Here is a 26,078-nt window from a genome sequence, read left to right as displayed (position 1 = left end):
TGGTCATCTTTGTGGAAGTCTAGATTCCATCCTTAACTTATTGCAAACATCAAAGAAACAATCAATTCAAAATTTTGACTCAAGCGAACAACTGCAAGGCACCCCCACCCCCCAATGGCCTTTAAGCTTTGAAATTTTCACTGAAAGACAATTTACTTTTTTAGATAATGTTTCAGATATTTCACTTGTAGATACTGGTAAAAGGAATGTGAACTATTATATTAATTAACAAACAATATTTATTTCTAGCAACCTGTTATTTGCTGCTGCTAAGTTTATATGAAAAAACACTAAATACTTTCCATGAGAGTATGTTACACAATTTTTCATAAATGTTATTTTATATATATATATATATATATATATATATATATATATATATATATATATATATATAAAAAACAACAGATGATCTGGAAGAAATAATTCCCAAATTGAAACAAATAGCTGAACAAGTTGCCCCTATAAATCCAAGGAAAAAACACCAGTGGTGGAACGATGAATGTGATGAAGCAGTGTTGGATCGACACCAAGCCTGGTTAAGGCATCAAAATGAAAAAACAGAAAAATCATATTTGGAACTCACAAAACAAAGGAAGACAACACAAAAAATAATAAGGAGAGTTAAACGTCAGTACCAAAAAGATATACTTCTAATGATAGAAACAAATAGTGAAAAAGCAAACTCAAGAGACTATTACAAAATATTTGGCAGACAATTACAAAGATATGATCCTCCAACATTAATGTTAAAAGATAAAGATAATAACCTAGCCCATAGCAATAGTAAAAATACAGAAATTCTAGCAGAAACATTTAACAAGTTACTAAATTGTGAAGATCCCTCAGAACTTCTTCAGATAAACACAGAAACCCCAATTAAAACACCAGCAGAAAATACAAATCCACCAACAATTAATGAGGTCTACAGAGCTTTGAAAGAACTCGAAAACTACAAAGCAAGTGGAGAAGATCAAACGTTTGCTGAACTTTGGAAATATGCAGCAGAACCAGTAAAGATAGCATTACACCAATGCATAGTAAAAATCTGGAACGAAGAGAAATTACCAGAAAATTGGACTACTGCTATAATATATCCATTACATAAGAAAGGAGAAAAATCAAATCCAGACAACTATAGAGGAATTTCCCTTTTGGACTGCACGTATAAGATCATGTCAAGAATACTATACAACCACTGTAAAGATCAATTAGAACTGGAACTGGGAGAATATCAAGGAGGATTTAGATCCTGGAGAAGCTGCCCAGAACAGATAATCACCTTGAAGTTAGTTATGGATGTCTACAAAAGAAGGCAAAAACAACTAGTCATAATCTTTGTAGATTTCAAAAAGGCGTATGATTGCATCCATAGATCTTCAATGATGAAAATAGTAAGGAATTTTGGACTTCATCCTAAATTAATAAAAATGATACAGTTAACCTTAACAAACATCAAATCCAAAGTAAAATTTAGAGGAGAAATATATGAACCATTTACGATTAAAACAGGGTTGAGACAGGGAGATTGTTTATCACCATTGCTATTCAATTGTGCTCTTGAATATGTAATGAGAGAATGGTACAAGGACAATCCTATGAATATTAAAATTGGAACTAAGAAAGATAAAATAAACCTAAATTGCTTGGGATTTGCTGATGACCTAGCATTACTAGCTAATAATATTCAGGAAGCCACGAAACAAATAACAAGCTTACAAAATATAGCACAAAAATTAGGACTCCAGATATCATTTGAAAAGACTGAAATAATGGTAACGGATCCACTTGTAATAGATCACATCACAGTGAACAATAGGGAAATTAAAATAGTGAAACAATTTAAATACCTGGGTGAAATTATAACACATAAATTGGACGAGAAACCTGCATAGCGAGCAAGAACTAATAAAATGATAAAAGCTCAAAAACTAACATGGTCTACATACAATAAAAAATGTCTATCAATTAAAACATTACAAGACGGTGGTTCAACCAGAGGTTACATACGGAAGTGAAACTCTTTTTAAAGTCACCCAGAAAAACAGAATTGACAAAATTTAAAAGTAGAGAGAAGAATTGCTAGAACATGCATAAATAAGAAATATCAAAAAGCTGGGCAATGGCGGATAGTTCCAAATGAAGTGGTATACAGAGAACTGGAGCCCATCACTGATACTATACGAAAGAAAAGGATCTCTTTTTGTGGTCACATTCTGAGGACACCAGAAACCAGATTATCAAGGAAAATTATTGAGAAACTCTGGAATTTGAAACAACAAGGAGGATGGCTTAAGGAAATAAGAGAGGATATGGAATAACTGGAAATAACTCTGCATGATTTGCAGAACAAAACGCCAAATTTAAAGAAGTTGAGGGACACAGAAATAAGATTTAAACCAAAAATTGACAAACGACATACAATGAAAAGGGTATTTACAGATAAGGAACGACGAAAAGCATCGGAACGAATGAAGAGATACTGGGCCACTCGGAAGGGGAAAATACCAAAGAAGAGGACCAGAAATGGTTGACTGAAGTGGTCCAATGAGGCCGTAAAAGCAGAAGAAGAAGAAGAAGAAGAACTTCTATTTTCATTAATTATTATTACATAAATTTTTATACCTTCTACATTTATATACTGCTGTGTACTTGGTTTACAAAGGAGAATCTCAGGCAGGAAAATTAGAGTTTAACATTCCGTCCATAGTGAGGTCATGAGCGACCACGCATAAGCTCGGATTACAAAAGGAAATTGGTTGTATCCTTTTTGAAACTATCACTGGGCCACTTGCCTCATTTGGAGAGATCACAGAAAACCTAATCGAAACCTGTACGGCTGGACTGGGATTTGAACAATCAACCTATTGAATAATTGTACAGTGTGCTAACCACTGTGCTACCCCCCTATGAGAGTTTACAAAGCTAATTCGTGATGGCAAGAAGAGACTCTGCTGAAATAGCATGTTCTTATAGTTCATTACACAAAATAAGAAAATCTCCTTACACACCATGGTTCCAATCAAATCATTGGAGCCAGACTGCCCTCAAAGTAGCAAGTTTTAAACATTTTCTCCTAGCATCTATGAGTAGTAGAGCTTACAAAAAAGGAGTCCATAGCATTAGTGATTCAAAAATCTATCAGTGCTAAAAATTCATGAATTCTTACTACAACAATGGTTCAAGTTCAGGGCTACCATCATTATCCTCTTAAGGAATTAAAAAAAAAAAGACTGTTTTGGTCATGACACTAAATTATTTTATTTTCAAAATATCATTACTGAACATCTGCCTCACATAGTATACTCATTTCACACACACTTTGTGCCTACTATCACACATCCATGACAGAAAAACTGAGATGTATGTGCTTAAGCTCGAGGTTATTATAAATGATTGAAGTGATTTCATAAATTCACTGTAGCTACACTGACATACTGTCATTAAACTCAGTACACATACAGAAAAACTCAGGAAGTTTTGTATTGTTTCAGCTGCACTTCAGAGTTCAGAGTTTTGTCATGAGAGTACAGCAGTGAGCAGTTAGGCAAGATGGTGACGGTGCAGAGAAAGCATATGTTGTGCTTGAAATGCATTCATGTCAGTCTGCTGTAAAACTGCAATGACACTTCAGAATGAACTTCAAAGAAGATCCGCCAACAGCCTACTCCATTCAAATTATGCGAGCAGCTTAGAGCTTCACGATTTCACTGCATGGGAAATCAACATGTTGGTCTGCAGTGAGTGAATAAACGGCTGACTGCATGTCGGAGAGTTTTGCAGGTGGGTCACAGAAGTCAATAAACTGAGCACGTACAGATCTGAACATACCAAAACTAACTAACTGGAAGGTCTTAAGGAAATGACTGAAGCTGAACCCTTAACGCTTGTGATTGGTACAAGCCCAGATTCCTGATGACAAAGTCAAAATAATTTAATTGGATGGATAAGGGGTAGATGCGTATGCAGGCAATACAACACCTGCAATAAAATGAGAATTCTGCAATAAAATGAGAATTAGAGGAAAGTAAAATGGACTTGGCAGTAACTCCACGTGGGATGACGTCAATTCTACAACAACTTGACGTGTTTGAATAAACCATTTCAGGACAAGCTTAAACGCATGCACACAGACTGGCTTTTGAAAAGGGACAGACAACTGACACCAACAGGACGTGTAAAATGCGCAAGTTTGTCGCAAGTGTGCCAACTGATTTATGATGCATGAAAGTGTGTTCCAAATCAGACAGTGCAACAAGCATTTAAAATTTTTTCGATATCCAATACACTAGATGGTATGTCAGACCAAAAATTGACAAACGACATACAATGAAAAGGGTATTTACAGATAAGGAACGACGAAAAGCATCGGAACGAATGAAGAGATACTGGGCCACTCGGAAGGGGAAAATACCAAAGAAGAGGACCAGAAATGGTTGACTGAAGTGGTCCAATGAGGCCGTAAAAGCAGAAACAGAGAATCGAGTGATAGTGATTCAGAGCCATGACCGATATTTTAAACATTACGTGTAAGATGTATAACAAACCTAATAAAATTTTGTTTTAAATTTCAGCGTTTAATTTCCAAATTATTTTCATTCGTTGTGTTGCTGCTCTGCATTGTACAGGATAGAAAAGCATGGAGAGCTGCATCAAAGCAGTCTACAGACTGAAGACAACAACACACTCTGTATTTGCAGTCATCACTAAAAGTCTACTACGAAAATCCGACTGGCAAGACTGTTTGGGATGAAGGCCAATATAGGCAACTCTATGTTTTGAATTTTTTCCTACCTGTGACAAGAGATGATTGCTAATAGGAACTTTTGTGAATCGTGAATCACATGCAGTATTCTCTTCACTGTAAGAATAATACGAATGTAAACATTATGCTATGTATTCTTTCGTGTTTGCTGCTATCTCATTTAAATCCTGTCTGCCTAATAAACTACGAAACTAGAGTGAGACAACAGCAAATACGGAAGAATATATATATCATGTCATTTTTATATTCTTATTATTAATAAAATTATAAACAGCCGACCAGTTGCAATGGATAAAGAATTCTTTACCTAGGTTTCAACAAATTTAAATTTGTCTTCTTCAGAAGGTGGCAATTTTACATTAGTAAGGACTAATGTACCATCGCCGTTTTTACAAATGTCGGCATAGATCCATTTGTCAAAATTAAAACATAGCCCTAGAAATAGGGTTCGTCACGTAAATATAAATTTTATTACGTGGAATCGTTGCTGTTGTGCAGCTATGTTTAAAATACTGAAATTCCTGCCCGCCAAGGTATCAAACAAAAGCTGCAACCAGGTACATGGACATCAAATTAAAAATTGTGAAAGCAGGTATGGCTATTGACTTTAATCAACAGTGCCTACCGTATTTACTCGAATCTAAGCCGCACTTTTTTTCCGGTTTTTGTAATCCAAAAAACCGCCTGCGGCTTAGAATCGAGTGCAAAGCAAGCGGAAGTTCTTAAAAATGTCGGTGGGTGCCGCCACAACTTAGTTCTGCCGTCGAATATATGTAGCGCTACACAGGCATGCTTTGTAGGCACAAAGATAAATACTGGCGCCAAAACCTCTGCGTCAGTAAAAAAAAAAAAGTGGAAGACAAGCTTTTTTTTTCTCCGCGCCGAGTTTCGACCACTGCATTTTCATACATTATCCAACGAAGTAAATACTAATTCCGTATTTTTCATCTTCGAATGTAGCAGCATTTCAATGTACTACAAAAACCCGACTGGCAAGAATGTTTAGGATGTTTGTCAATATGGCCAACTCTATGTTCTGAATTTTTTCCTATCTGTGAGAAGAGATGGTTGCTAATACGAACTTTTATAAATTGTGAATCACATGCAGTATTCTCGTCACCATAAGAACAATACGAATATAAACATTTTGCCATGTATTGTTTCGTGTTTGCTACTATCTCATTTAAATCCTGTCTGCGTAATAAACCACAAAACTAGAGTGAGACAACAGCAAATGCGGAAGAATGTACATATCATGTCATGTTTATATTCGTATTATTCTTATGCTAAACAGTGATACAGTCAGAAATGAAGCGAGGCAATTGACTAGATTTTTAAATCTAAGATGACTAATTTCTGTGCAGAATGCAATGTACTAAAGAGGCGCCTGCAAAGATTTTCAAACGGAGAAAAATTTTCGCTAAACTCTCGTTCAGAACATCTTCTATCATACGCAGTCTATTATTTGGTTCTTGTTAATCATTATCAAAGAAAGCAGCAGTGAAGTAGCAGTCTCTTGCCATTGTTTCGCTAATGAGACGATTCCTCTCTCTCTCTTTTTCTTTTTTTTTATTTGTAAGCGGCGGTAGCGCGCTCAAAAGCAAGCCATGCCGCGATCGGCGACAGGCCGTAAATACGCAGTATCAGAGTACGACAAACAATGCATGACACAGTACAGTAATGCATTTTCAGCGTAGAGTGACGTAAACACCTATAACAAAGAAAACTGCGCTTATCAGATCAAAGAAAAAATAAGCAATCAATTCAAACCAGACGAAGCACGTGAAAAAGGAAGGGTACCCGTATAAATACGGACGGAGCGCCTGACGCATAGCAATGGCTACCTGATGAAGCTTAACTGCTAAGCTTACGACTCGAACCAAATTACTGTAGCTGTATCGTCATTCATTCGACCTAAATTGTCTCATATTACAGTGGACCAACTTTGTTTCGATTTGGAGATGCTGCCTAAAACTTTTCTCTCCCCTTGAATTTCGAGTCTCAAATTTCAGGTGCGGCTTAGATTCGGGAAATTTTTTTTTCCTTGATTTCGAGTCTCATTTTTCAGGTGCGGCTTAGATTCGAGTGCGACTTAAGACTCGAGTAAATACGGTAGATAAAGACATTACCCCTGATTATGTGAAGGCGTACTTAAACTTCAAATAGTGTAACAAAGTGCCTTCTGTTAAAAAGAAATTAGTGCGTTCAGTCATTTCGAATAGCACAGTGAATTTGTACAAGAAAAAAGATGTTCTTAATAGTGAAGCCTACTGTATACACCTATTTTTAATTAAAGCCTTTAAAGATCTTTGTAATTTCCAAATTGACCACCTGTGGAATAGTATTAATGAATGGCTCTTTAATCGCAAAGAAGAAATCAAGGCCAGACATGAAAGAAAGTTGTTGAAGTTTAGTAATAGGACCACAAGTAAAAATGTTAATATAGCAGTCAATAGTGTCAAACATCAATTTTACGAAAGAATACTGAATAAAACCAATATTACTTTTACGCAGGCTGAGAATGACTTGTTATGTAAAGGCCTTAAATATAATTTGCCTGCTCAACTCTATAAATATCCAGTTATCTGTAATCTTATTGTAGATCTTAAAATCGGTTTGGAATCCCTGAAATTAGAGAAAACCGAGCAAGTCAAATGTGCATATGAATGTAATAACATAACAGAAAAAGAAATTAAATTACTTCCTAATGGGCAGATGGGCGAATATAGTATAGTAAAAAGCATTAATCGTAAGCTTAGAGAACACGTCGCCTTAGTCACTAAGAGTGACAAAGGGAACACCGCTGTCGTGGCTTATAAAAATGAATATATAGTAAAGACTGTAAAGTTTTTTGAGGAAAATGACATCACTGAGGTTACCATAGATCCAACCACGGAATTGCAAAATGAAATCTGGCATACTTTAGCTAGTTCTGTCAGCCTGTTCAATAACTTCTAAAAGAAAAGGCTTATAAATACGAACCCAAAACCACCCGCGCTCAGAAGTCAGTTTAAACTGCACAAACAAAAATCACCCGATTCGCCCTGTAGTGAATGGAATAGGTAGTTCACATCACACACTTGCTAGGCACCTCCATTTTAAAATTAAAGATGCTTTCACATTTGAAAATAATTTTTCTGTTAAAAATAGTAAGGAATTAATTAACAATATTCAAACTGTAAGATGTACACCTGACACTGGACTGGTTTCCTTTGACGTCGTCAGTCTTTATACAATTGTCCCGGTCGATGAAACCATAGCCCTTGTAAAAAAGAATCTTCTAAAACATAAAAAAACTAAGTGAAATTCAGATTGCGGAACTGATTGGTTTGCTTAAGGTCGTTTTAAAATACAATTATTTCACGTTCAATGGGAAAATTTATGTGCAACCAGATGGTTTAGCAATGGGTAGCCCCCTCACCGGTATTTTAGCAGATGTTTTTATCAACGCCCTGGAAATAACATTCTTCAATTCAAGTTCAGAATTACACCACAAAATCCACTATTATGCACGTTATGTTGATGACATTATCATTGCTTTTGATGGTACTGATCATGAGTTAGAGCTTCTTTTCAATACTTTCAATGGTTTACATGAAAACATTTCCTTCACAAAAGAACTTCAGAATGAAAAAGGTGAACTTAACTTCCTCGATTTAACAATTTCTATACAGAATAGTTCCTTCAATTTCAATATCTTCCGTAAGGAAACGAATTCAGATAATGTCATCCCTGCTGACTCAACTCATCAAAAAGCTCATAAACTGGCGTTTTTTCATTCTGCCATTCACCGTATGGTAACTACTCCTTTATCACCTGCCAATCAACAAAAGGAATTATATGTCATCAAAGCGATTGCTGCTAATAATGGGTACAATCAGAATATGATTGATTACTTGTTCCGTAAGAAAACTTCCCAAAACTGTTCGACTTTGAGCAACAACCTCCCCACTGATAGCAAACAAGCTAAGAAATTTATTTCCATTCCTTTCTTGGGTAATATATCGTATAAGATTAAACGTCTTCTAAGGAAAAAATATAACTGTAACATCTCCTCCTTTACAGATAACAGTTTAAAAAGAAATCTTGTACATTCAGTAGAGATTGCCAGCGATTGGTTTTCCAATTCAGGTGTTTACAAACTAACCTGTAATAACTGTCATTCATATTATATTGGTCAAACAAGCAGAGCTGTGAAAACAAGATATAAAGAACACCTATTAGGTAAAAAAGGAGTGAATATACACAGCTCTACTTTTGCTGAACACCTCTTGATAGCCGGCCATACGCCTAAACAGTTAGAAGAGACTGTTACCCTACACAGAGAAGTCAAAGGGCGTAGACTAGATCTGTGGGAAGAGTTACAAATTTTTAAACATCTAGAGCTCAAGGACGGTAATATACTGAACGACCAGTTGAACCTTGCTTGTAGACAATTTTTCGAAGGTTTTAAACCTGTACTGTTTATGGTATAACATTAATGCTGGTAACCTTAGTGGTCTATTTTCTCAGAAAGCTATGATGCACTTTCAATGCTTTAAGCTCACTACCCTTTATGTAATGTGGTTTTCTCACGATGTATGGCTGCCACTACGTCGGCCCTTATGCGATTTTGTCTGGCTCTAAAACTTTGGTTCCCTGCGAATGTGTATTAACTGGATTGTGGACCAGGGTTCGTAATTCTGTCTTAAGAGCCATTATTGTCAATTTTAAAGTTCTGACATATATACCGTTTGTGGGCTTCACTAATATAGTAATGTAATTTTTATATTTTGACTGTATATGCCACTGTGCGTAACTCTCTCGGCGTAAGTGCCACCTGCCTTTTTGATGTTTAACTACATTAATAGTACCAATGCTCCCATACTGTCATAACGGGAGTGTTAAACGCTTTCCTTCTTTTTATTGTTACTTTATCTAAGGACATTATTAATACTGATAATTTACACGTTGCTTTTGTATGCCAATTGGCACATGGTTCGCGCTATGAGCGCCACCTACCCTGGTCGCAGAGTAACTACACTGGCCAATTACACTCAGTCGGTTGTGAGCTCTGCAAGATCCATGTACTAATTTATATTTACGTGACAAACCCTATTTCTAGGGCTATATTTTAATTTTGACAAATGGATCTATGCCAACATTTGTAAGTACCAGTCGTCGTTCTCATATTTCTGTAATGCAAGAGCTCTAATTTATGTTAAAATCTATTCTTGACTTAAGTTTCATACCTTTCTAATGTAAGCTATGATGTTCATTGTCCTTAGGCCACCTTCTGAAGAAGACAAATTTAAATTTGTTGAAACCTAGGTAAAGAATTCTTTATCCATTGCAACTGGTCGGCTGTTTATAATTTTATTACGTGGAACCGTTGCTGTTGTGCAGCTATGTTTAAAATGCTGATTCTTATTATTCTTATGCTGAACAGTGATACCGTCAGAAATGAAGCACAGCAACTGACTAGATTTTTAAATCTAAGATGACTAATTTCTGTGCAGAATGTAATGTACTAAAAAGGTGCTTGCAAAGGTTTCAAACAAAGAAAAATTTTCGATAAATTCTCATTCAGAACATCTTATATCATACATAGTTTATTATTTGGTTCTTGTTGATCATTATCAAAGAAAGCAGCAGTGTAAGTTACAACAAATAGCAGTGTCTTGCAATTGTTTCATTAATGAGACAATTCCTGTCTCTTTTTCTTTTAATTGTAAGCGGTGGTAGCGCACACAAAAGCAAGCCATGCCGCGAGCGGCGACAAGTCGTAAACACTCATTATCAGAATGCGACAAACAATGCAATAACGCATTTTCAGCTTAGAGTGACGTAAAAACCTATAACAAAGAGAATGGCACTTCTCACATCAAAGCACAATATGCAATCGATTCAAACCAGACGAAGCACGTGAAACATATAAATACGGACAGAGCGCCTGACGCATAGCAATGGCTACCAGACAAAGCTTAAATGATAAGCTTACAACTCAAACCAAACTACTGTAGTTGTATCTTCATCCATTCGACCTAAACTCTCGCTTATGTTAAAATGGACCAACTTTGTTTCGATTTGGAGGTGCGGTCTAAAACTTCCCTCTCCCCTTGAATTTTTAGTCCCAAATTTCAAGTGCAGCTTAGATTCGGGAATTTTTTTTTCCCCTCGATTTTGAGTCTCATTTTTTCAGGTGCAGCTTAGATTCAAGTAATTGCAGTATACACCAAAACCGTGACTTTTGCTAGGAGGACATTTCCTTTAAGCGCTTTGATGAAAGCACTCCTATCTATTTGGTTATCTTTTGGACCTGTTTGACCTTATCTGATAAAATGTGTGCCTCACCATGCTAAATTAACTCGTAACTCACCCATTTGGAATGTAAGGTCTCTGTGGAAGATAAATCCTTGCACCATTTTCAAAGCTTTATATAGACTAATAGTCAGTGGTATGACAGCCATTCTTTCACATGTATGGGGTGCTTGACAATGTACAGCAAAGGAGGCTTTAATCAATAGTGACCTGTTTTGCATTTTTTCCATTGCATCTACTGATCCTAATTTGTCTTCTAGCTATTTGTTCCATGTAAAACAATGGCTTTGTTGCCATAAATGTATTTCCATCTGTTCTAGTATACCACGGATTGAATGAATTTTTTTGTTACCAATCATCTGGATTGACAGCTGGATGCAGGTGCGACTTGATACATTTCATATGCAAAACATCTGCCCTGACATCACTAACTCCGATTAAGTGCTCTTCCCACAGGAACCACTCAAGTGCAGCAAAGGTCATCGCGCATGACGCCCACTGCCAGGAGCCCCAATGCTCAGGAAGGTGAGCACCTACTATCTGGCAAGCTTGGGGAGCTGTCACAACTCAGGCATGAGAAGTGTGGTACCTGTATTGTCAGGTGGCTTTGCTGAAATGTTACATAATGACCAACCACGTTCGAAACGGCTAAAGCTTTAGTTTTTAAGTGCATAACACAGCCTACATAGCTACTGTGGGTAAAGGATTTTGACACTGTAGGCAATAGGTACTATTTATGGTGTTCTATCCTAGGTCCACACAGCAGACAACATTTCTGGCAGTGGAGGTGAAACCAAAAAGTGAACCAAAAACTACTTCACCCAAAAAACTGATGTAGAGTACATGGATAAAGGTGTAAAAGCCTCGTAAGAACCTGGAGACATAGCCTGGTCAACATAAGAGAATGTCACCACAGAAAGGAAAATAGGAGAAGCAAGGATAGTCTAAGGTGGAGGATTGCAGTACAAGAAAGGAAGTAGGTACTACAGCAGTTTGGGGGCCCATGCTCACTATGACTTACTCACAAAAGAGCTGTCACGATCTGACCCGAGTGCCTGCCCCGCCCCCTCCCACCTCTCTTCACAACATGGGTAAAATTCTGTTCCTAAAGAATGAATTCTACACTTAACACAAATGTGGTACATACTCACATCAAAACCTCCAGATGTCAGACACTCAGATCAGTACCAAACATCGTATGTCGATACAGTATCGACCAAAACACCAGTTTAATTCATGCTGTGTGCTGTCGCACACTAGAATATGTTTAAACAGTAATTAAAAGTAACACCAGAAATACAGTGCATAGCAAAAGCGTATCTGTGAGCAACTGATATGAAGATCTTGTGTAGGTGAGTTGGTAGAGTGACAGATCATTGTACTGAAGTCCTGTGTTCAAATACGGAACTTTGGTATGGTGATCTGATGCTCTACCAACTCATCTATGCGGGATTTTCCTATCACCTGTCACAGATACACTTTTCCTAGTGCTAGTGTTACTTTTAATTATCATTTATGCAAGTTCTACTGGACGACAGCACACAGCATGAGCTAAATTGGCGTTTTGGTTGATACTCTATCGACATACAATGTTTGGTACCGATCTGAGTGTCTGAAATCTGGAGGTTTATGTATCAGCAATCACAAATGTTATCAACCATTTATAAGCTATCTGATTTCAAAGTAATTACTACTTTTGATTTACAGGGTGGACAAGGAAAACAAATCCTGGATTTTTCCCGGTTAAAAACACACTTTCTCCCGGGTAACAGTATATTTTCCCTTATCAGTCCTTTGAATGGTTACAGTTTTATACACGGGTGTACTATTTCCCGGCACGTTAGAAAACGAAACTCAGGGAAAAAGACATGTTTTGAAAAAAATCTTTGATGTGCAGCAACATGTAAGCTGCGTATTTTCATATTACAAAAGTATACATTGGAATTCCATCAAACACTGCATGTTACTTTCCGAATCATTGAAATCAAGGTTTCGATGTGCTTTTGTAAGCCGTTCGTATCTCATGTCACGTAATCTCACCAGCCGATGGCAGCGGATATTCAGAGTATAAGACACGTGATGTAGTCAGCTAACAGCAACATCACTGATAAGTAGCACGAACACACAAACAGGGATAGTTAATAGTTTGAATTACTATACATAGTGTTGCTACAAGAAAAGCAAAGCTTTCACATATAATATTGGTCTCAAGCTGCAAGAGAAGCTAAGCTTTCTCATATACTGTTGATCTTTTTTGTGCGGTGTTACACTTTAAGATATATTACACAAATGTGTCAGTAAAATTTTTAATAATGACATAAATGTCTGATCTTCAGAGTTCGAAATTCTTCTAAATGGCTCCTCATCAAAGAGTTGATTTTTAAATGAGAGTCAAACGCTCTGTGATTTAATAAATTCATGGTACATTCTTGCACATAGTTCAACTTACGTAAAAGGATATTTACTTCGAAAGTAACGCTTTTCAAACCACTATTCGCAATATTTTCCCGCGACCTGTTATAAATAACGTTCATTTCAGCAGTTGCCAGAGAGCACAGACAACAGGCAACACCGCGCTTGGGTAGCTATCATGACGTAGGAAGCCCGTATGTACTTACGTGTAAAACATTGAAAGATCATACATTATGTCATAAAAGAAACAAGACATCAAAGGATACTCCAAGAGTATCAGAATTTCGTGAACCATATTAAAATTTGCACATTTAAAATGCACACTCACATGTCCAGATTCCCAATGAAGTAGACCTCGACCTGATATTAAGCATTTCAGTGTGGTTTTCGGGATGTAAATTTTCTTGTACCACCAGCACTGTATTATATCATGTTTGGTTCTTTGTTATGGCATAATGCCATATGTTCTAGAAAAGGAAAACGTGCACTTGAAATGCAGCAAACAGTTGAAACTAGCCCGCACTGTGAAAATAAACATTTCGTTTCAAATACATTGACTGTCTCTGCGGAAAGGTTAACTAAGGTCAAATTTCTTTAGCAAACAGACAAAAACAACTTTATTGTTCCGCAAGCCAATTACACTGTCAGAAAGGTGGAAATAAAATAAAATCTGAAAGTATTGACATATTTTAGCCTTCCGTAATTATGTGAACGTGTTTTAATTCACTTGATAGTACCCGGCCACATATATCCGTTTTGTTTTCATTTGACGTGGGAGTAAACGAAGAGGAACAGCAAAATCACTAAATGTAAACACGGTTCACCTGGAATCTACCCATTATAACTCTGGCTGCTCTGCACATCAGCCCCGGATGTACGACATTTGCGAACCGGGCCAATACTAAAAAATTCGAATTCTCAAAGTATCTTCATCTTGTAGCGCACATCTTTCGGAAAAGTCTGAAACATAAAACATATGTATTCGAGGAAATGTAAGACATATCATTTGGTCTTAAGTATGCCAAAGTGCAGTGCCACACCTCTTCATAAAGCATTTTTCTACCGCACGTCCAAACTATATTCAGGAGAGTGGAAACTGAAATGTCCAGTGGTGCCTCTCCTGCTCCCAGTCGGCTGGTTTGTTGACAGCCTGCCCGTCTTTCAAAAATAATAAAAATAATAATAAAACTCTCAATTAATAGCGGATGGGATTATTTGTAATCGACAGAATAAGAACTCTTCAGAAAATCTGAACTCTTTATTGCCTATTAGTTAATAACTTGCTCTTTTGTGTGACATAAAATTAAATGTAGGATATATAAAACCAATAGCGACAACAATAGATAAGCAAGAAATTACACATTTCTTCAAATCTTGGCTTCTAGGATTTTTTCTCTCTAATCTTGCTGCAGCTTTATTCTTTTCTGAGAAAGAATCTATTACCTCATCAAAGTTCGTCAGCCATTTTGCTACATGAAAACTCGAAATTTCGTTATCTAATACTGAAAAAGCTGTTAATACAAATAATACCCAAGACTGGTGTGGTTTCTCGATCTGATTACATCTATTCTGTCACTGTCTGCTAGATAAAACAAAATAGGCCTTTCTAATACGGCAGCAATTTTGTAAAACAACAAATAAACGAGGCTGTTTTGGCACAAATGGGCACTTTTATAACATGACAGAATTTAATCCACGAAGTACCAACATCAAATGCCTATTAGGCCTGCTGCAAGCAAAAAGCTGTATGTTAAGAAATAGTTTCACATTTTCATTCATACGCACCAGCTTCTGAAGCACGAGATTGAAAAGTAGTATTACAAAATTTTTATATAAATTTGGAATCTTCTTATTGTTCCATAATTTGTGTGCTGTCCCCGTTTCTTCTCCTTCCTCGTTTTAACAATCAATCTAGCCATCACCAATTCTGTAGCTTTTCCTGCCATTGTCAAAATTTGTTTGTTGATTAACTTCACTAACACTGCCAGAATCCCAGGTTTAGTTACCCCGTGATTATTTTCCGGTTAGGCGTTATTACGTATTCGAACAACACATTTTCTGCATTACTTCCATAATAGAACTTAAGCGGCTGCTGGCCGGGGACTGTACTACTGGTCCTTACTAGTGTAGCGGTCCCACCAAAAATTTTCTGTCGTAATTTCATTTTCTTGGATACACCGAGAACATAATACATAATCTTCCTCACTTGTTATTCCTGTCAATCGTTTATTTCCATTCTGGTAGTCTGAATCTATGGATTTCGCTAGTAATTATAACAACACTGATCATTCGCAAACTCCAAAATCGACCACATAATCAGACAGCGACTGGCATTCATCCATTCGGCTTTACTCCCTCATCTCGTCTAGCCCCATCCCTTTTCTAGATGTGACGAGGATTCTCCTGACAGAGACATCACGTACACTATTCAAAAGTCAACTTATGATTCTTTCAGAAATCAACTTAAAATGTTTTCAAAAACCAACAGGGAAGCTTTTCAAAATCATATGAATAATCGATAGACAAACATGCGCTGGATGCTAGGCGCTTTGTGAAACAAGTTTTTTTCCTCAAGAATATGAATTTGGCGCCCCCTTTTCCCGGTAGCATCTATCTGCTTGCTGCGACTGCTTGCACAGCCAACAGCCACATTCCTGTAGCCAGAAGCAGGAGAATCTACTACTCAAACGAGAATCAATTGCGCATGCACGTAGCTGCTAAAACAAATAGAATGTAAACAGTTTCGAATTCATGCTCATTCGAGGCAATTTGTTGTTATGAAGTCTTCCTAAAGCCTTTGACACATTTTCAATTGGCAGACGCCTGCATGAGCATTGTGCGTCGTCGTCGTGTATGGCACATTTCCTTTGCAATTTAAGTTATTTTCGTTTTTTTCTCTTGTTTACATTTTATTGCTGTAGTATTATTCTGAAGTAATGGGATACAGTAATATCGTTTGTTAGAGTACCAGTTCCTACCAGTCAAAATTACAAAAATTTAACTGAAAACTAAAACAATCAAAAATTCTCGGAATTCTAAAAATATCCCGGGTTTTTCCCGGATGAAAAAATCCCCGGGTTTTTCCCGGGTCGTATACACCCTGATTTACAATCTCATTTTTGGAATTTGTATTAAATCTGCATTTTGTCCTCGGGGATTTTATTTTGTACAGTAAATCTTTTCTCTTCTTGTTGTGTTAGTTTTAGTTCTCTTTACTGAACCAAAGAAAATTATTTTTAGACCATTCATATCTCGTAATTTTGGCAATGGTGGAAAAGAAAATTTGAGCTTTAAGTATTGCTGTAAATCTGATGATTTCTTGTATTTATTTCATCAAGAGGCAAAGGAGAGAACTTATCATAGAAATCAATGAAGTGAACTAATACAACACCTCTTTGGTTCGACTGTTTTTCCACTTTTGAAGCAGGATCGGCAGGGATGAAACTGGCAATGTTTGGATCTTTTGGTTCACTGCACTGCATTGCAGCCTTTGCACGCCTTAAAGCTGAAACAGAATTTTTTTGCACAAACACTCAACTGAACATCGAACCAGATCAACTGAATATTAACAATTTCATAGGTACAAATTTCCAATATTAAATTACATATGGAGAAGTAGCATTTGCGATGATCAAGTACATACCAATAAAGAAGCAATGCTGAAATGAAGAGACAAAAAACTATTGCATGAAGTCCTGCAGATCTACGAGTACATTTTACACAAAAGAATTTGAAAATAAACTACGGAGTTGGCAAAAAGTGAAAAAACACAATACTGAAGCTTTTTATGAAGTAGAGGTCACAGAAGAACAACTGAACCACAAAACCTTGACCACGAAAGTGGACACAGACTGGATGAGTATGGTGGCCTGATTTCATTCTGCCACCTATTTTGAAATTTCTCTCTCTCTCATTAATATTGTTCCTATATCCATTCATGTGACGGAGGTTTGAAAGGTCTGGCAAATTTCCATGGAAGAACAGAATGTTTTTTGTTGTCCCTTTATGGTTGGTAAGCTTGATTAACCAAAGGAAGTATAAAGAATTTCAACAATGTACAGTTCATTGTTAATAGCCGTATGAATTGGTCAGCGTGTCGACTGCAATTGAAAATGGAGAAAACCAAGTTTCATCCTTTTATTAAACATCTCCATTTGAAGGGTTCGACAGCCACATAAATCAAAAAAGAATTGGATGAAGTTCACACACTCTTCACCATCACTGAAGACTATTTACTTTTGGACTGATTAATTTGAATGTGGTTGGATAAGCACCAATGATGAAGCACGCTCCAATTGTCCAGCTGAGGTCAGCAGAAAGGAAACCATTGAACAAATCCATGATATGGTAATGCAAGACCGCTGAATAAAAATTTGAGAGATTGCTGAGACTGTAGTCTTCTTAACAGAGAGAGCACATAATATCCTGCACGGAGAATTGGCTATGAAGAAGCTGTGTGTGAGGTGGGTGCTGCAATTGCTCACAGTCTACCAACTGCATATCCAGAACAATGTCTGGTGAAGTTTAATCACGATCTGCAAGACCTTTTGTACTTATTCGTGGTTGTTCATTAAATATGGATCAATCATTACATACCAAAGTCAAAATGGCACTCAAAACAATGGACAAAGGCTGGTGAAAGTGCATCAAAGAAGGCGAAGACCATTTATGAGCTGTTAAGGTGATGGCAACTGTTTTTTGGGATTCCCAAGGAATAATCCACATAGATTATTTCGAAAAAGGACAACAATAACTGGGCTCTATTCTGGTTCATTGTTGAATTGTTTTGAACTTTTATTGCCTGATATAAGATGAAGATTGGCTTCCAAAAAAGTGCTCTTTCACCAAAATAATGCATCATCCCACACATTAGAGGTAACAACGGTGAAATAGCATGAATTGGGCTTTTAACTAGTTCCTCATCCACCTTATTCAATCCAAAATGGCTTCTTCTTGTTCCCTAACTTGAAACTTTGGTTTGCTGGGAGCAAATTTTTGTCAAATGATGTGGTGATATTAGCAATCAGATTATCATGCAGAGCTTGACAGAACCTGTTTTTCTAATGGGATGAAAAAGCTAGAGGGTCCCCAAACTAAGTTTATATCCCTACAAGATGACTATGTTGAGGAGTAATGTGAATTGGTTATGAAACATTTTTTCTCGCTTTTTTACCAGACTTCTCAAGCTATTGTTATCTGTTATGTCATAGTCACTGGAAGTTACACTGATCTGATGAGAATCAGTTTGTTATATTACTGTTGCTAATATTTTGTGTGTAGATTACAAACTTACTTCATGGGAGATCCTCAATAATATCTGATACATTTCTGTTTCTCCTTAAACTATGGTCAAACTCAAATTCAAACCATTATTACACTTAGTTACATTTTACTCTCATTTATCACTGTTAAAACACGTCATTTGAAAAATCAACATTCAAAACCATTTTCTGAGGAATTCTGTCATCTTCGTTTATACATTGTAATATCAGTCTACCTGCTTCCTGCTGGCAAAACATAATGCATGCACAACTGGAGGTTGTTATGTCAGTTATACGTGAAAAAAATAGTGAATCAAGGCACACATGTTTATGAAGTTTTACATTTTTTGCAAACAGGGAAGGAGTATAGGCCGCATCTGACCATGCTGGATTAATAGTCAATAATACAAATCAAGCAATCTATATGTAAAAATTAAGGAAAGAATGTTACAGTGACGTCAAGTCACCACTTTAAATTTGTGAAAGGATAGAGAGAGAGAGAGAGAGAGAGAGAGAGAGAGAGAGAGAGAGAGAGAGGGGGGGGGGGGAGATGGGGAGATTACAAAACAGGTATCATAGTTGAAACCTTTAAATTTAATTATACTTACACAGCCACATATCCTGATTTCCCCTAAGGCAAATGAAGGTAAAATTAAACACAGGCATAACCAGTGACAGTCAACACTTGCGATTAAAATATTTTGTGTCAGGAAGAGAGAGACCTCTATCTAATTCAGAGGGCAACCAGAAATTTGAACTTCACACCAATATTGCAAAATCATTCAAACACAACAGAAATGAAACTTTGTACAAAACACACTCAAGAGATCAGCTGCATCACTAATACAGAAAAAAGTATTGTATATGCCAAGTGTGGGCAACATTTGGTGACTCATGGGCCTAATGCACATACATACTTAAGCTTGCAGGATGCCTTGTTACATTACACTATAGTAGCGCTCCTAGTGCATAAAGCCATAATTACCGTGTTTGTGATGCTAATGTTGATGCGGTAACGCATCAATGCGAATGGCACCCCTTTTCTGACACACCACACTAACAAATCATGTCTCAAAACATGCATTTTTGAAAGTACATTCATTTTATGTTCATCCCATCTTCAAATGTTTACATTTATTCATTCATCGTGAACAGTTTCTTTACTTATGATGTTTTGCAATAGTTGTCTCCAAAATTTCTGTTGCAAAATTCTGCAACACCTTTAATAAAGAACCAATGCAATAAATTAAAACATCTGAAAATGGGATGCTGGGCATTTTGAAGTGTCATAAAAGGAAAATAAAAGTCTATAAAAGCAACTGGTTGTAGCTAATTCATCATAATTTCAATTTCAACAGTTCCTGTGTTCCAATAGGTCCACAATGGACAAGAATTATTTAGTAATGTTACTACAGGAAAGAATAGAAAAACAGAATATAGCAATGAGACAGGGAATCCCAGTCAACAAGCAATTACAGAAACTTCGTGATTTTTGGCCAAAGGCAGGTCATTCTGTCACGGGCTGGACCCAGATGTGCGTGGGATCTGCTTCTCTTCTACTAGTCTTATTGTTTTACTTTAATTGAAGAAATCAGAACATACATGATAATTTCAAAATTTGTGTGTGTACAGACTGAAGCGGTGAATGAAAATTGTACCAATGCCAGGAATCGAACTCAGGTCTCCTGGTAACTAGGCAGGTGCATTAGCCACTAAGCCACCTTGGCAGAGCAGTTCACAGAACTGCACCGATTACTTTGACACACCTCCCTCCTTGATCCAAAGTCTCATTGCCACCTCAGTATACATAACATTCTGCTAAGATGGCTTAGTAGCTAATGCAGCTACCTAGTAAGTAGGAGACCCAGGTACGATTCCCGATCTTGGTACAAATTTTCACTCACTGCTTTATTCTATATAGATAAAATCATGTCTGTATTGGACCAGTGAAATCTCTGAAATTGTGTCATTTCATTAATAGTTTTAGATGTCAATGTCAGAAAATTGACTTACTAGGGTATCTACTATACTGCCTATTTCAGCGCATGTATGTTCACTTCCACTGCAAACCATCACTCCCACAGCTTCGTTGAGTAAAATAATAATTTTAAGATCTATTTTTCTTCTGAGTGCAGAAAAACCATAAAAAGGGACAGGAGGACAAGAGAAGAAAACACACACACACACACACACACACACACACACACACACACACACAATAGCAATAGCAATAGCATTTGAAAATAGGAATAAATTCCTGAAACACATAATAATAATAATAATAATAATAATAATAATAATAAAGAAATGCAATACTGTAATTCTGAGAGATGTGTTATTATATCAACAAATACCATACCCTTGCATTTATTATTCTAGCTGGTGGTAAAGCTACTGGGTTGTGTAGTTATAGTCTGTGGAAACTTAGCATGTAAGCATTATTTTCATAATTTGTCCCTGAAAAACAATACTTATAAATTGACCAAGTGTACATTATGTTTAGCAACATTCATAAAGAAAGTATGAAAATTGTGCCTATAATTTGTTTATTGATGTAAAAACATGTAACTATCAAAATACTATTCTCTGAATGTTCGATTTGCATAAAATATAGCCACAAAAAGTCTGAAATAGGAACAGTCATGAGGTTAGCTGCTACCATGATTAGAGGCTAGTAGTAACTGATACCAGCACAAAAGTATTCATCCTATAACATTAAAAAAAAAGGGGAGGTAAGCAATCATCAGGTGATGCTTCACACATTTTCAAACCTGCAATGTGATCTCGAACAGATGACTTTGAAGCTACTTGTTTTGTTTTAGATATTTTGGTTACACCTTTTTTCTTCTTCAGTGGAGATGAGTGTTGTTTTTTGGGTTCTGTCCAGTTATTGTCTTTCAGGACATCCAGCTCTTCAAATTTGGAAATTACATTTTGAACCTGATGAGGAGAATGGGAACACTTACAAGAAATGTTAGACCTAAAATTGTAGTACAAGATACATCTCAAAAGTAAACAACATGACACACTAAAGTTTCATATTCATTTTTATTTTCAAGTTACACTAAATATTATTGGTGACACTTAATGCACTATATAGAAATTACTTTATGTGGACAACTGTTTGCATCTGAACATATCACATTTGTAGTTTTTAGTATGATTTTGAGCTGTACAATTTGTATAAAATAATAGGGATTTTTGTAACAAATTACCATGAGTGTAGTCAAGTGAAGCCACAATTTAAATGCTCAAAATTAACATACTGTAAAGTTAACTCTAAAAATACTCACTGTAATATTTGGAACAGAGTCTATTACACATAACCAATCATAACAATTATGTTTGTTTCCAGCTGAGAGTTACATTCTGCTTAAATAATTTTATACGTAATTCGTAATTTTACATTAATTAAAATGATATATCTAATAATGCCTAAGTCTGCTGACATTGTTATAATGTTATATATGAGACTGCAGCTATGTTGGCGTGGCAGTTACTTTTTGGAAGATTGTGAATGGTAGTTTTATTATGTTAGTAGTTTATGTACTGAGGTTTTCGCAACTAGTTTGTGATTTTAATGTTTCCAAATGGAGTACAAGGTTCTGTTGAGGAGCAGCTCAAGTGTGAACTGAATACAATGAATGAGTAATATATTTAATGGAGTTTGACTTATCATTTTAAAAATTACCATCCACGAACTGCGAGTTACATACCGGCATATTCAGCAAGAACTATGGCTATTTACTTCAGAGACAAATACTATGCCAAGGTGGATACACCGACTCCCGTCGGATCATCTAAGTTAAGCACCATTGAGCATGGCCAGTACTCAGATGGGTTACTGTCCAGGTATGCCTTGCACTGTTGACATTTTCCTCTTTGCCTTTATGGTAGAGGGGACAGGAGGGGTGGTGGTGTGAAGTCCTTGATCACCCGGTTTTGCACCAAATGTCTTGGATACAATTTCAAACCCCTCTGCAGTGTCTCATGAAGCAAGGGTCTGCGACACTGTTGATAGTTCTCTGTCCATCAGATGGGGACGTTAAACAGTCATCTACATTGGGAGATACATTTACACAGCTCTCACACTTTGTACAGGAAGGATGCCTATGGGTGCAAAAGATAGAGAAAACCTTTTCAATTAGGTGGCTGCAGCTGCCCTTTGGGGATTTCCAGCCATTCACGACATACGACTTTGCTTTTTCACTTCAATCAGAGATGTAGGACAACAATGATCGACGACAGATTACACTATGTAAGTACAAATAATCAATGCGACATTAACCGATCCAATAATTATTAATGCAAACTGTAAATATGTTTCATTTACAGCCTGAAGAACATGCAATCACTAAACTGGAAAGTCTGAATTTTATTACTTTATTCTCACAGCATGTTTAAGAATGGGGAATGTTACAATGTCCAGTATTCAAATGACTACATTTGCTTTGTAGTACTTTTACACTGAGTTACTGGCTAATTCCACTGATTACAGCATGTATGCTAGAACTTTGAAGATGGCTACAATGCTGAAAGATAGCACATTTGAAGAAAAATTAGATGTAGCACATCTTGTGTAACGAAGGGAGAATACTTATGAATCACAGTGTCTAATTGATATGTCGAAGAACATGAAACTAATATGCTGAAAGCAAGAGAAGACATTAAAAACCATAGGTAAGGAGTAGCTGTCCAAAGATTTGCATGCAACAGGCACTGAAAAGTTTAACGTCAATGGGGTGAGTTTCTTCCTATATGAAGTGGTAAGGGGTGAAAAAGGAGCAAATATATAAATAAATTTACAATACTTATTTAGCCATAAGCAGTTCATTTGTTGGCATCTCTATTATCATGCCTCTGAGTGATGTGCATACAAATTAACAAGAGATGATACCTTTAAAAACAGGATGAACCCCTCCCACAAAAATCTTTAAAAATATAGTTGTTGTTTTTGTGGTCTTCAGTCCTGAGACTGGTTTGATGCAGCTCTCCATGCTACTCTATCCTGTGCAAGTTTCTTCATCTCCCAGTACCTACTACAACCTACATCCTTCTGAATCTGCTTGGTGTATTCATCTCTTGGTCTCCCTCTACGATTTTTACCCTCCACGCTGCCCTCCAATACTAAATTGGTGACCCCTTGATGCCTCAGAACATGTCCTACCAACCGATCCCTTCTTCTAGTCAAGTTGTGCCACAAGCTTCTCTTCTCCCCAATCCTATTCAACACCACCTCATTAATTATGTGATCTACCCATCTAATCTTCAGCATTCTTCTGTAGCACCACATTTTGAAAGCTTCTATTCTCTTCTTGTCTAAACTATTTATTGTCCATGTTTCACTTCCATACAAACACTTTCAATAATGACTTCCTGACACTGAAATCTATACTCGATGTTAACAAATTTCTCTTCTTCAGAAACGCTTTCCTTCCCATTGCCAGTCTACATTTTATATCCTCTCTCCTTTGACCATCATCAGTTTTTTGCTTCCCAAATAACAAAACTTCTTAACTACTTTAAGTGTCTCATTTCCTAATCTAATACCCTCACCATCACCCGACTTAATTCGACTACATACCATTATCTTCGTTTTGCTTTTGTTGACATTCATCTTATATCCTCCTTTCAAGACACTATCCATTCCGTTCAACTGCTCTTCCAAGTCCTTTGCTGTCTCTGACAGAATTACAATGTCATTGGCGAACCTCAAAGTTTTTATTTCACCACCATGGATTTTAATACCTACTCCGAATTTTTCTTTTGTTTCCTTCACTGTTTGCTCAATATACAGATTGAATAACATCGGGGAGAGGCTACAACCCTGTCTCATTCCCTTCCCAACCACTGCTTCTCTTTCATGCCCCTCAACTCTTATAACTGCCATTTGGTTTCTATACAAATTGTAAATAGCCTTTCGCTCCCTATATTTTACCCCTGCCACCTTCAGAATTTGAAAGAGACTATTCCAGTCAACATTGTCAAAAGCTCTCTAAGTCTACAAATGCTAGAAATGTAGGTTTACCTTTCCTTACTCTAGGTTTTAAGATAAGCTGTAGGGTCAGTATTGCCTCATGTGTTCCAATATTTCTATGGAATCCAAACTGAACTTCCCCAAGTTCAGCTTCTACCAGTTTTTCCATTCGTCTGTAAAGAATTAGTGTTAGTATTTTGCAGCCGTGACTTATTAAACTGATAGTTCGGTAATTTTCACATCTGTCAACACCAGCTTTCTTTGGGATTGGAATTATTATATTCTTCTTGAAGTCTGAGGAAATTTCACCTGTCTCCCACATCTTGCTCACCAGATGGTAGAGTTTTGTCAGGAATGGCTCTCCCAAGGCTGTCAGTAGTTCTAATAGAATGTTGTCTACTCCGGGGGCCTTGTTTCGACTCAGGTCTTTCAGTGCTCTGTCAAACTCTTCGCGCAGTATCATATCTCCCATACATCTTCATCTACATCCTCTTCCATATCCATAATATTGTCCTCAAGTACATCACCCTTGTATACACCATCTATATACTCCTTCCACCTTTCTGCTTTCCCTTCTTTGCTTAGAACTGGGTTTCCATCTGAGCTCTTGATATTCATACAAGTGGTTCTCTTTTCTCCGAAGGTCTCTCTAATTTTCCTGTAGGCAGTATCTATCTTACCCCAAATGATAGATGCCTCTACATCCTTACATTTGTCGTCTAGCCATCCCTGCTTAGCCATTTTACACTTCCTGTCGACCTCATTTTTGAGACATTTGTATTCCTTTTTGCCTGCTTCATTTACTGCGTTTTTATATTTTCTCCTTTCATCAATTAAATTCCAGTCACCCATGACTATTAAATTTTCGTCTCCCTTCACTATCTGAATAATTTCTTTTATTTCATCATATATTTCTTCAATTTCTTCGTCATCTGCAGAGCTAGTTGGCATATAAACTTGTACTACTGTAGCAGACGTGGGCTTCGTGTCTATCTTGGCCACAATAATGCGTTCACTATGCTGTTTGTAGTAGTTTACCCGCATTCCTATGTTTTTATTCATTATTAAACCTACTCCTGCATTACCCCTATTTGACTTTGTATTTATAACCCTGTATTCGTCTGACCAGAAGTCTTGTTCCTCCTGCCACCGAACTTCACTAATTCCCACTATATCTAACTTTAACCTATCCATTTCCCTTTTTAAATTTTCTAACCTACCTGCCCAATTAAGGGATCTGACATTCCACACTCCGATCCATAGAACGCCAGTTTTCTTTCTCCTGATAACGACGTCCTCCTGAGTAGTCCCCACCCGGAGATCTGAATGGGGGACTATTTTACCTCCGGAATACTTTACCAAA

At 36.8% G+C, this 26,078-nt stretch overlaps 1 protein-coding gene across 2 annotated transcripts in view; it reads right to left on the bottom strand.

The window, feature by feature from the left end:
- The window catches only part of LOC126475072 (disks large-associated protein 5-like), a 138,083-nt gene that overhangs the window by 49,479 nt on the left and 62,526 nt on the right, over positions 1-26,078 (bottom strand). For both annotated transcript variants that reach the window (XR_007586651.1, XM_050102631.1), the window contains exons 6-7: positions 21,510-21,678; positions 16,869-16,982 (exon numbers count right to left, since the gene is read on the bottom strand). Coding sequence is in view for 1 of the 2 variants with exons in the window: in XM_050102631.1 (XP_049958588.1) it covers positions 16,869-16,982; positions 21,510-21,678 (283 nt within the window). In the remaining variant the exon portion in view is untranslated. The remainder of the gene's footprint in view (positions 1-16,868; positions 16,983-21,509; positions 21,679-26,078) is intronic.

Source organism: Schistocerca serialis, chromosome 4 (assembly GCF_023864345.2).
Source record: "Schistocerca serialis cubense isolate TAMUIC-IGC-003099 chromosome 4, iqSchSeri2.2, whole genome shotgun sequence".
Lineage (NCBI taxonomy): Eukaryota > Metazoa > Arthropoda > Insecta > Orthoptera > Acrididae > Schistocerca > Schistocerca serialis.
The sequence above is the reverse complement of the archived record's forward strand: the minus strand, read 5'-3'. Positions and strand labels throughout refer to the sequence as shown.